Source organism: Netta rufina, assembly GCF_964035555.1.
Source record: "Netta rufina genome assembly, chromosome: 2".
NCBI lineage: Eukaryota > Metazoa > Chordata > Aves > Anseriformes > Anatidae > Netta > Netta rufina.
In genome coordinates, this window is record NC_140124.1 from 20,885,463 (window position 1) to 20,898,906 (window position 13,444).

Consider the following 13,444-nt stretch of genomic DNA (forward strand, 5'->3'; position numbering starts at 1 on the left):
GAAAATTGACAGCCTAGGATAGTATGATGTATTATTATTCATGTGTCATAGAGCCCAACAACTTTTAGATCAGAGGGTTTCATGTGCTCTTTAAGGAAGAGGGAATGCTTTAGTAACAAACAGGCTAGTCAAGATGATTGACAAGTAATAACTTTGGAGTTGGTAATTTAAAATAAAAAGCCTTCTTTTTTATGTTTTGTTGTTCACTGCTAAAGCTTTATGAACAAATCCAGTTTCTAGTGTTAGAATTTACTGCCAAGTAGGATGCCTGATAGATAATTGGTAAGAATAAAGTAACAAAGGAGACAGATAATATAGAAGAACCAGCTGAATCTCTATTATATCTGATACAAATCTTTTTTGGGGCTGCGTAGGAACACATCTCTAGGGTGATAGGCTATAAAAAGAAACTGTCCATAAAACTACTGTAAGCACATATTTAACATAGTTTGTTATATAAAAAGTAGGGAAATAAATTATAGACAAATTGCCGAACAGTAAATCTGACTGAATAACATTTGAATAAAAATATTCACAATATAATGTCATCCATGTATTTTAAAGATGATAGAACAGCTAAAATTTTGGTGAACAATCTGCAGTAAAGTAATAAATATACATAAATGTACACCAGAAATATTATATTACATTCTGAAAATGAATTTCTCTGGTCTTTGTCCAGACTGTGTAATAGTTGTTTGCAGTGTGCTATTTTCACAGAGGGAATACAATTAAAGTCAAAATTGTAAGAACAAAAAACAGGTTCATCAGAACGAGCATTTGGGAAACAGCCTGATGCATCAAAGCAATCAGAGGTCAAATGTAACCAGAAACAAAAATGCATCTTGAGGAGGCGTCAGTAATGCCACAGGAGGTGGTTTACTGTAACCTTGTACTTTTTGGACAGACACTGCCGAAAAGCCATCGGGACCACTCACTGCATTCCAGCTACGGGGAATGCTGATACGTCACCTTAAACCCTCTGCAGTTGTCACAGAACATGAATATTACTTTACAAACCAATGGAGCTTAAAAATGATGATTACTAACAATTTCACAAAAGATAGTAAGTTAAAGGGGCAGGATACTTGAACTGAGCAGGAACTTCGGGGATAGGATGCAAAAGATCTGCATGCAAATGCAGAGAAAAGTGAAACTAGGTATCTATATTGATTTGTTGAGTAGAACTGAATTTCTTTATCCTCCATTTAACAAACTCCACTTAAACTGTAGCTTTAAAACCTGCCTTCATTATTTAGGGCCAAATTTTTAGGAGTCACTATTTATATTTTACACATTGAGAAGCATAAATTGTCAAAGACTCTGAAATTCTAAACTCCTGATATCAGACTATGAATTCACAATTACTCTAGAAAAGTTTTTCTTTTTTTTTTTTTTTTCTCCCATCTGCAAATTCATTTTTCAATTCCTAGTCAGTGGATAAAATTTATGGACCTATTTCAAATAGTTTCTTCTCTTAACACTTAACCAACTCTTAACACCTAGTGATGCTAATTGTGTATAAACCTGTTGCTTATTTGTCCTCACTGTCCTGTTCCTTTACAGGTCTGGAGACTGTTACTCCCACCTCCTTCTAACCCCTCCTCAAGAATCCTTTCTTCTGTGATGTCTGTGATACTAAACTGATAGACTTGAGCTGCTCAAAAACACTGATGTGTACTCATTTGAAAAGACATACAAAAAAAGTTAACACCTAACATATATACACAGAAATGTTAAATTGTATCACATTCCTTCCGTATACTGTAATCCTTTAGAAAAATATAGAGTAGAGCTGACAAGACCTATGTATCACTCAACTGTTTTAGTTTCCTCCCTTCTCACTCATTGGTTTTATCATCTTTCTGATTCATTTGAATAGAAATTTTACAGGTTATTTTGTACCACACACATATAAGAAGACTGGAGCTCACTGGGACCTCTAGCATTCCTCAGATTCAAAGCTCCTGAAACCAGATACAGAAATATGAACTCATTAGTATCCTAATGCAAACAATATTAAACTTTCTATTTGCAAAACTCTGCAAAGACATTTCATCACAATAACCTTTGATATGTCCTCCAGCTGGAGTATTTTTAAAGCTTCTTGTTGAAATAATTCTGTTAAAGTGCTTTTCAAAGTAGTGTTCAGCAGGCAGGTGGTATTGTGCAAAATCTGTAGTACAAGCTCACATTACAACTGATTTGTCACTCTTAATAACTGAAGAAAAATACCTTAGCAAGGCTAAAATAAACCTACTGTCTGCCTAAGAAATGCGTTAGTATGTTGCCTACACATTGTTAGTTGAAGTATACAAAAGATTATTCATTAACTGGACGGGGACATGCCTTTCTTGGTAAGATATTTATATTCCATAAATCAATATCTAGGCCATACTTAAATATTAGGGCTTGGACTGTGCTCTTTATTTTCTCTTTATTTGTCTGTACATGGTTACCTTAATCCATGGTTTTAATATACTGTTCAGTGCTTTGAAATTCTGCCAAACATTCCTTCAAAATAATTTAAGAAAGGTGGGAAATTAATACCTCCTGTAGCAAATTTTAAAAAAGAAAAGAACAAAAAAACATTCAAGGTATTGTAGTGGAATCTATACATCACTTCTTGCAAGACAAAACCATTGTGTAACAGTTGTGGGGAGCAACAGCAGTTTCTGAAGCTGGTAAAATACCTAAAGCCAGGCTATATAGAAAGCAAGACAATATTTTTTTTTTTTTTTGCATTAAAATGCGATCTGATATGATTCAAATAACAAACTCAATGTTTTTCTCCACTGATACCCTGACAATTCCCTCATATCAAAAGCCACTTTTTTATATATTCTTATATATCCATTGAGTAATACAACAGGTCTACTTACCTATGCTTCCTTTGTCTACAAAGTCATTTAGATGTTTAGAGAAATGCTGAGAAATTTCTTTCTAGAAAATATACCCTTGTGTTCCCCACAGTTCATGCTTTGAACCAACTACTACCCTTGAATAACCACAACGGTCAGCAGCACTAGCAGAAACGTCAAGATATCTGACAGCAGAATTTCACACTCTTGAGTTGTAAAAAATGCATATAAAGCATGAGGGAGAGCAAGGTATGTGTAAGAGAGTCAAACTGAACTGCTTGGATGCTAGAGAAAGCATGCACCTCCATTTCACTAAAATGATATTCAAAAATCAGGCAATGCTGATATTCCCAGAATTAAAATAATAAATAAAAAGAAATTCCAGCTAAATGAATTATTATCCCACTACAGTCTTTATATAATGTGATATTTACAGTGAAATACAAAAAGTATTTCATTCATACAATTACTACAAAGACTATACGTGATGCAGAACAGCCTTTACACTAGGCAAGGGTATGGAACCTGTAGCCAACGATAATTATGAATTTCCCCCCACTTACCAGTGCAACAGGTGTTCAATGCAAAACAAACTGTTTTCACTCCTTTTGATTTCAATGCATTTTCTCTAGTAAGCTCGCAACAGAGTACTTTGTCACGTTTTTCTAAGCTCTCACTGGCAGCACAAAGCAGTGAGCTGGCTGCAAAGTGGGAATGCAGAGGAATTGGCAAGTGTAGAAAAAGTGGAGAAGCTACAAAAATTTATTTTCCAACAAAATAATTCTCCACAAGCTGTGTAAACTTTTCTTACTAAAACAAATACTCTAAAACACAAAGATTTTACATTTCCAGTGAAACACTCACAGTAACATTTGCCTGTTTTTACTCTCTTGAAGTCTGAACAAGAGCCAGCAGATTTATGCTTTCTCAATTACCTGGGTCAGTAAACTCCCTCATATTCCCTGACTGCAATTTGGATTTTTAAATCAACAATAGAGTGAAGAAACAAACACATTGGGCTTTTGAGTAACCTTTGTTTTCTTCAGTAGATTTTCACACTTTGCTGCCTGATGTGCACATGCACACATTTGTCCATCCATTGTCCACCCAATCACATACACACCTCCATCACGTGTGCTCTCTATTATTCTGAAAACAGAACAAAAATTAGGTAGTGTCCATTGCAATTTTGTGACCTCTACGGAGAAGAATTATATATATAGTGGTAAATTAGTTATCTTTACCAAAAATTTAAAATGCAAAGTTGGGTTTGCAAGGACAGCATAACGTATAAGAATTGGTTAGATCCTCTGTCTCAAGCACTCATTTGTATTTACAGAAGTATAAGCTTTCTGCTACAGAAGAAAAAAGTATTTAGATTGAACACTGTTACAGATTTCCTAAATGAGGCTAGTTCCAGTTGCCAGTAATTCAAAAGCAAATCTGCTGACTTGGCATTAGGACTCTAAAACAGTGTGATCAAACTTATATAGTAAGAAGGTGTCGGCAGAAAGAACATTTATAAACTGTATATACAGTACACAGTACCAATACATAGAAAATTGATTTTGACTTTATGATCCCCTGTGTGTAAGGCAAGACTGAATTCCGTCCTCAAATGGAGACCACCAGAGGTACAAGCAACAGACAGTGGCTTTTAAATCAATATGCAAATCAAGTGCATTACAAATTAAAAATCAGAGCAGACAAAAAGTTTTAGATTTTTATGTGCTGATTCTTGCTTGCTGAATACACGGGAAGTTATTTAACATCAAATGTACCTTTTTCTTTTTTAAAAAACACTAACAACACCTTGATGGCAACAGATATTGTTCAAGTGGCAGCTACCAAAAAACAGCTTGAAAAACAGCATAGTACAACATCAGGAACTCTGCAGTTGTACTACGCTAATTCATATAGCACTAACCAAAAAAATAAGTATATGAATATTCTATTTCATGCTATTGCTATGCAAGCAACAGCAATACAAATCAGCATACAGAAGGATACCATATGTTCTGCAATGAACAACCCAAAGATATTTTCAAGGGGCATTGTTACAAGACTTCAAAGAAACACAAGAGTGCCAGAGGCAAAAGTTACTGACGGATGTAAACATCCCTGTTCCATTCTCCCGCGTCGTTACGTTTTTTAGATATCACTTCTCCATCCTTGTCACAATATTGGTCCCTCGATTTATGACGACTACGTTGTTTGTTGCATTCATTGTGGTCCTGCTCCCGGTCCCTCTCCTTTGAGCGATGCCTTGATTCTCTATGTCTGTGATCACTGCTCCCATGGGACTCGTCTCTGTGATTGTGATCCCTGTAAGAATCATAGTGGTCACCATGCTCATGTGAGTAGTCCTCCTTTGGCTCTATGTAAGCTGAATCTCTGCTATCTTGTGTTTCTGAGTCAAAAGTTTCTTGCCTAGAAAGGCCTCTAACACCACTGCGATGGTTATGGTGTTGGGTTGAAGAGCGATGCTGGGATTTCTTGATGGGTTCAACCCGTGCTTCCTCTTCAATTTGTGAACCGCTGCGTTCAGGGACTGAATGGTCATTCCTCTGGTCTCCTTGAGATCCCTGCTGTCACAACCACCAATGAGTTCACATACGTGAGTATACATTTTAAAACTTTCCCCAATACCATATTAAACTAGAAAGCATCAAGAAACAAGTGAAATTTAAGTACACAACACTCCACTTTGGATCTAAACTATAAAAGAAAAACATTTGAATTCAACTTTTACTGAAAATTCAGTATTATAATACAAACAATTCTTTTCACTCTAATCAGAAAGGAGGGTGGCATGCAGTGTCTGTGACACTGACTTGTCACCTGTGTTTTGACTGTGTCAGTTAGCCATAATTGTTATCCAGACAAAAAGAGAGCATGCAGAAGCAGGACAAACTGCAGAAAAATTAAAGACACATCATGCCAGGAGAGGGCACATATCAGTTTAGAGTTTACAAATGCCTGCTTGGAAACAGACACTAATAGAAAGCGATTACAAAGGGCTTAGGAGACTCCGGAAGAGAACCAAAGTACAAAACCTTGGCTCTTTTGTAGTAGCTTCTTTCTCTCTCTCTCTCTCTTTTTTTTTTTTTTTTTTTTTTAAGATACAAATGCAATCGGATTTGGAATCAATAAAGTTTGTATTATGATACTAATAGTATCACTGACCTCCTGTTTTTCTCAGCAATAATTTGATTTCCTCATAGTAATGAAAAATTAAAACATTAACTTCATAATTTTAAGAGTCCAAAAATACAAACCATTGCCAAGGAAAGCAGAAGGACAGTGATATTATCACCTAAAGAACTTCCTAACACACCACTGCTATTAAAAAACTAAAATAAAAATTACCAGGTAATATCAAACCTACTCTTCGCCAGCATAATGCTTTGAAATCACTGCAAAATGAACAAGTGGCATTATTTAACTCAATTTGGGGTTTCATTACATTAACCCACTTTTATTCCCAAACCACAGCCAAAGGTTTTTCAAGTTTAATTGCCAAATCTTAAATAGTTTATGGTGAAATTGAATTACCCTTCTCACATTAGCTTAAGAACTTCAAGACAAAATCATTGCTACTGGCACAAAATTAAAAGTTGGTTTTAACGGAGTTATACAGTCATTTGTTTGTGAGACTGTACTGTAGTTACCAAAGTTAGTCTAAAGTTTGTCCTCGTATGTTCGTATCTCTGAAAATAAGATTGCCTCTAAGGCAGCTCACAGACGTATTTTCTGTTTTTGTATGTAGTGGAAAAGAGCTGGTAGAAGGAAGAAATGTTGTCCTTCAGCCACAGATTCTGGCAGGTGGGTTTCCTAGCAACCCAACAAGTAAAATTACAGGAAATTGGACAGGAAAAAAACTGTATTTTATCACGATTTTATCAAAAGCAACATATTTCAAATCAGAAATTTGACATATTTGACATTTCTCAGACAGTATTTTGTACTATAAACTTCCCAGTAACTAACTGCACTGCTCCATGTGTTCCTCATTTGAAACAAACAGCATATATGAGAACAAGGTGCCAGAAATGGTGATACAGGTTTTTTGTTCTTGTTTTTATGATTACCAGGATGATTGCGATTTGCTGGAAAAAGAACGTAGTAATTGTAAACATTAGTAGATGTGTTCAAGGTGAATTGAATTGATTCTGTGGAGGTGAACTATAAATGGAATCAAGTGAAAGGCTAAAGAGTAAAGCAATGTCTGCTTTGGATGTGTAAACACATTTTTATTAGTTTGTAACCATGACTTTTTAAGACACACAAACTGGATACACACATGAAAACCCTTTAATTCTCATATGGCCAAATGCCGAATATGCAGGCACCTCTATACAACTGTGACTAATAAAATCTGTCATTGCTGTGGTTTGAGAACAAATGCAAGATCTGAACCTGCTTTGAAGAGAATGCTGGTTTAGAAACTCAGATGCAACTCCTCTGCTGTAATGAGCTGTGAGCAGGAGCACAGTCAACACATTTAGAACCAATACTCTTATTACCCTGCAAGTGCAGAATAGTGTTGGGGCTACTGGCATTTATAAGCAAATTCATTGAAACTAAGTATTACAGGGACACTGAGCTGGTACAGTTTGAGTATGGATTAAGATCTGGCTTTGTGGTTCACAGACAAATTAGGGCTCTGAACTGGATTAGATTTTGCAGTGCAGAAATTTCATGGCCCAATCTCATAAGGTTTTCATCTAAAATGGAGAAAGTTTGAGACAAACTCGTTTCATTACTCAGGTTGTAATTGCAAAGAAGTAGGGGTTCTTGAAAAGAAGCCTAAGCAGCGTTGAAATGAGAGAGAAAAGTCTGTGTCCACACACTCAATTAGACTTGTTCTCTATTTCCATCTGGAGGGCCCCTAATCACCTACACCATGTGCTTGATCCCAGTCTCCTTTTTGGAATTCGCCAGCTATTTCCCTACAAAAGGAAATCTGAGAACAGACGTCAGTTATCAGGACACTTGGCTCCGAAGTGCAGCCCATCAGATAGGCAGGTGGGATATGGTGTTTACCAGCGCATTCCTCAAGCACCTCATGCCATGCAACGCACACTGTCAGCATTGTGCTACAAAAATACCACTCTGGCAGCTGGCAACACAAATCTGTCATTACAATATAGACCTGGGTCTATCAAAAATACAAAAAACAATTACGTCTCATGGCAAAGGGGTGCCACATTGGACCCAGAGGAGAATGCTTTCCAGTGCAGATATGGGCCTACCAGTCCAAATGGCTGGTGGCAAGGTTTTTCTCTCTAGAACAGTTCATAAAAATAGTACAAGGCACACACTTTAAATTCTCCTACTAGAGGGTCTCAACATTATTGAGAGAATGGTTTCAGCTACTGTAAACCCACTCTATTCCAAGACCTTGACATAGGCAGGTTTGAGATGTCAGCTGAAGGTGTGTCATAGGAAAATGAAACAAAAGGAACATTAAGTTCTACATTCCACAAGGGACCCCCATTGCTCCACACTTTTGGATTAACAGGCCTTTTGGATTAACAAACCGTGAAGCTACAAGTACACTCTTGTTTTTAGTCTTTAAAATAAAAAGTTGTTAATTTGTAAGGAGATACAGATAACACAACATTCAAAAAGGTGTTATTAACCTCTGTATAACTCCTCCAGGGCAGGTGGTTAATATTATGAGTAAGTGAATTATAAATCCACACCCAAAAGATAAAAATCTTGAGCAAAATAATTAACAGATCTACAAAGCAAAGGAAGTTTATCTAGCAAGTCTGCACACAATGACACTGAATTTCATACTCAGAAATTCTTCCAGCTCACAATTTTTTCAGGGTGTTTCAGCTCTGAGGACAGAAAAAAAGGCAGAAATGAGCTACAGCTTACAGTCTCTCTTTTCTTGCAACTGCTTCTGAAAGCAGAAGGAGATACCCTGTAAGGTTGGTAAAGCAATATTCCTCATGAAAGAGAGAACCTGATAAGTCTGTGGCCTTCTAATGGGAAATAAATTCTTCAACACACACACACAATTGTTTTGCAAGACCATAACAACAAAGAGCGATTTAAAAAACAAATGTTCAGCATATCAGCTTGGGTGCAGAGACTTTTTTTGTTCCTTCATTTTCTAAAAGGACGTATTTTTCTTAGCCAAAGTCATGAATTCTAATATATAGGTACACAATATTGGTGTAAATTTGTTACTTAGGTGGAAATTCAGATATAATAAGACATTCCTAGAGCTGGAACAGATGCATTTTAATCTCCACTGTAATCTCGACCTCAAGGTGTCACTCACTGTTTATAATGGAGTAGCATCTTTAAAGTCCTCATTTCAAGTCACGCAACACATATACAGAGGAAAGGCTCTCTTTATGCTGAATATCTTGATATGATTAAATAAAGCAAAAGTGAAGAGAGAAGAGAGAGGACACTATGTCCAATAACAACAGGCAGGTCAGTGCAGAGGTGAGAAAAAAATGAATTTCCCAGCTTGTGGGTTCAGAGAAGACTGCCTCTCGAGGTCTGTCTGTGCAATATGTGGCAGGACTCTGTTTTTATATCAGAGTTTGGCTTGAAGGAAATAGGTACTTTTCATAGCAATGGCCAACGAATAAAAGAGCAAACGAAACCACCAAGGCCACCTTGACCTTGAGACGTCACTAACTCAGTTAGCCATTTTAAACCTCTACAACTGTACAACTGATAAGCACAGATTCCCCCTACCCTTTGTGGATCTGCTCTGTACTTAAGCCAGTTTGTCACGGAGGGCCTCTGGGGCTGGAATTTGCCTAGTAGAGATAGCGTGCCTATCAGTTAGAGATTTACCAGAGGCAGGAAAATGCAAAGCATTAGCCCAGTTTCATTACTATGACTAGATTCCATACAACCAGTTATAAAAATGCTTGTGGCTGGTACACGTTACAGGCACAGTGGCGTTCTGGGCACAATGAAACCTTAAGTATTCCACTACAAATCACAATATGTTTTCAATCAAGTTTGCTTAGCCTTTGGCATCAAAAACAGCCCACTAGTCAATATGCTAACACATGCTACTGTGAATATAGCAGTGGTAACCATAATGTGTTTGTGTTTGGCTTTTATACAAAAAATGGGCAACTGTCTTCTGAAAAACTACTTACTCTATCACCAGCTGTAAGACGTATTCAGCATATTCTAGTATCAGACCAACACTGTGCTTTGGAAGGGGAAGTCGACAGGGAAAAAAAAAGAAGAGATTACATAAAAACTGTACCTGTAAATTAATATTTGGACCTGGACTAATAGGAAGAGTAGCTGTTGCAAGTGTGCGAGTGAGAAGCTGGTTAGGAGGATTGCTGCTAGGTGGATGTGTGGCCTTCCAGTAGGCTTCCAAATAGTCAGCAAGGTGCTCACAAGCATCTTCCAGCTGGTTCTCATCAAGAATTACATCAAACATTTCCTAATAAAGGAAAGGTTTTAGTGAGAATAACCACCTGATTAAGGGAGATCAGCTAGAGACATTGATTATCACACTCTCCATTCATCAAAAATGAACCACATTTATAACACTTGTGTTAAGATATTTTACTTTTTTTTTTTTTTTTTGTGCAAGTGATACAAACGACAGCAATCATAAATACTGCTAACGTTATACTTGCCAAAGCAATTCCTCGTGACTTCCACTTAGTAGCACCAATAGTCAATAAAGATGAGAAAAAGCTGCTTGAACAAATTTTAAAACTCAAATATTCAGAAAAAAATATTAATTGAATTTTATAATATTAAATAATTTTATTATTGAATATTAAAGCTTCAAAGCTACTGGAACAAAATGGAACGTGAAGAAAAAGAATTCAACCTCCACACCTAGAATAACTCAGTCAAAATGAAGGCAAACTGAGACAAATAACTTATAATAGTAATAAACAGGATTAAGAAAGAGCATCTAGTTTCCAAGTTCCATGCAAATATTATGTGTAAGATTAGTTACAACCATCTACAGTTAGGAGGAGCGTTTTCTCCTTGGTCAGGGAGACGGAAGTTCTCCTGAAAGCATCTCTGAGACCTTATGCATGTTTCTAGCATTGTTCGTTGCCTTCTTGAAGAGCTGAGATTAGTCTCTTAACGGAGGTGCTTGAACTTAAATGATGAAATTTCCACATCTGCAATTGAACTGGACTTCAATTGAATTGAATATTCTGTGTTCTTAACATACTCTTGGGAGCTGAGTATGCAGATAACAATGCTTGCCACATTTTGCACACATCTGGGGTCTCATCACCTTCACTTTATATGTGGAAGTTGAGAGAATTTGCATAAATGCACATCAACAGAAGAACCATAGAGCTTCTCAGCTACATGGTACCCCAGAGGTCTTTGCCTAAATTGTGACCAAGAACATAAGCAGTGATGAGCTGTGGTAACATATGCACAGAGAGCTACCACCTGCCTCATCCTAAACTGCACAGTCATCAAGAGAGATCATTAGTCCATTTTCAGACAAATACCATCACCACCACCACCACCCAAAAAAAAAAAAAAAAAAGGAAAAGGTAGAACAAAAACTCGTTTTGTTCTAGCAGTGTATGTGTTCAGCACACATCCAAGTAATTATGACAATGAGTGCTTTTTTTTCCCTGTACCCTTGTGAAGAACCCAGACAGGAGGCATTCTGCAAAAAAAGCAATAGTGAAATATGGCCAGAAGGGGGCAAACATTCCTAGAAAGTACAGAAATTACATAATTAAATGCCTGAAAGTAAAGGCACCTTTGAACAGGAATCAGATGTTCTCAACTGAACAAGACATAAATTAACATAACTCACAGGAGGACACTGTGCCAGTTTATCAGCTGCCACCATCTGAACATTAAGGTGTTTGGCCTGAGATTTCCCTCGAGATTTTATTAACCTCTGTAAAACCTGTGGAAAATAAGACGTTAACAAAAGTATGTTGGTAGAGGAGACAAAAAGAAAAAGGTTTGATCCTTCTCCCACTAATTTTTAGAAAGTTTTTTTCAGTCAGTGGCCTGTGAAGAGCTTTGGACTTAATGTACATCTATAGCCACTCAAAATGTTCATGCTTTTAGCTGTCCACTTGAGCAGATCAAATTCTTCATTTGCTGGCTTCAGGAGCATCTCTCATGCTGCTTACATGTAGGACAAGCTAATGTTCACATACTCCCCAGCATTTAATTTTCTGTTATCAACAGTAAAAAGTTCCCTTCCTGTTCTCCTCTGCTGTGTCTATTGTCGTCTGTCTCTAATTTGAAACTCTTTAATTGCTTTCCTCTTCCATCTTCCAACCATTTGATCTTCTCTTCCAAGTACCTCTTCACAAGGTCTGTGTAGGTTTTTTTGGAGAATGAAAGTACATAACCAGGAGGTGTTAAGAGTTCACCAATCATTCTGATACTCAGTATGTTAAAATCTTTCTTTCCTTTCTTTATTATTCTGATTGAACAAACTGTAAGCACTACTTACGTGGTTGATACTAAAGGACAGACGAACACATACAGCATGATCCCAAACTACAAACAGATTGGAGCTACAGCATCTTTTCCAAAATGGTTTTTGGTAACCCAACACTTAAGATATTTGTTGATTAATAGTATTCAAAGGAAAGTAATAGCAACATATAACTCTTTGAACTTTAGTAAGGACATATGACCATCTGCATTTAATGATGCAAAACAAAAAGAACACAGCACAAATAACAGAAAAAAATATTTACCTTAGGAGAAGAAATCTTTACGTATACTATAATGGGCGCCAGAGAGGTTTTGCTCAGTTGTGCTGGGTGATTAATGGTATCAGCATCAAGCACTACCAACTGCAGTGTCCTTGCTAATTCAAAAATCCTCTCAATTTCACTTTGAACTTCAGCTGCAGATAAGTAGAGAATTAGAGTTATGGAAATGTTAAAAGGCAGTTAGTAGTAAGAAATGTAAAAACTGGGGTAGGTTGATGTGTTGCTCCACCGAGGCATGAGGAGAGTGGCAGTAGCCATTAACCGCCCATGTCACTGGCACACTAGGGAAACGCTATGGCACCATTAGCCAGAGCGTTTTGCCCAGTTTGCTTCCTTTGAGGGAAGGGGTACTCCCTGCCCTCTCAGCCTCCACCACTTTGTGTGATTCCAACCTGGAGAGACACTGTTAACATGTTCCTGTATGACCCTACGCATGTACACAGGAAAAAATGGGGTAAGTACACCTGCTGTACACATGCCAATCCCTATGCCATTCATTCTCTACATGTACATAATTTCATTTCAGGCATTAATTCCACACAGCAATAAATTTGCTCAAACTGGAGCACCCAGGATAAGCTGTAAGTTGTACTGAGGTGTCTATGTCAGCAGAAGCTTCTCTTTTTCCATTTACTTCAACTTACCAAAGCTCCAGAAAACAGGGTTTCCTTCACATACTGGCCTCCGTATGGTGCCAGATTAAATATTTGGTTAGCACATGTAAAACACTTTTAAGAACAAATAAATCAATAATGTAACTTGTACTACAGTATCAACTTCACAATCCTATGATTTCTGGAAAGGTGATTTTCTCACAGAAAATCATCTTGTCTTCTACTAACTCATGCTTCC

The 13,444-nt window shown here is 37.1% G+C and overlaps 1 protein-coding gene across 8 annotated transcripts in view; it reads right to left on the reverse strand.

Moving 5' to 3' along the window:
- Positions 1 to 4,960: 4,960 nt before the first annotated feature.
- Positions 4,961 to 13,444, reverse strand: part of CACNB2 (calcium voltage-gated channel auxiliary subunit beta 2) — a gene marked incomplete at both ends in the record, with an annotated part of 240,035 nt that continues 231,551 nt past the window's right edge. For all 8 annotated transcript variants that reach the window (XM_084281287.1, XM_084281289.1, XM_084281286.1 and 5 more), the window contains 4 exons: positions 4,961 to 5,446; positions 10,117 to 10,302; positions 11,668 to 11,763; positions 12,575 to 12,726. In XM_084281287.1, coding sequence (XP_084137413.1) covers positions 4,961 to 5,446; positions 10,117 to 10,302; positions 11,668 to 11,763; positions 12,575 to 12,726 — 920 coding nt within the window. The remainder of the gene's footprint in view (positions 5,447 to 10,116; positions 10,303 to 11,667; positions 11,764 to 12,574; positions 12,727 to 13,444) is intronic.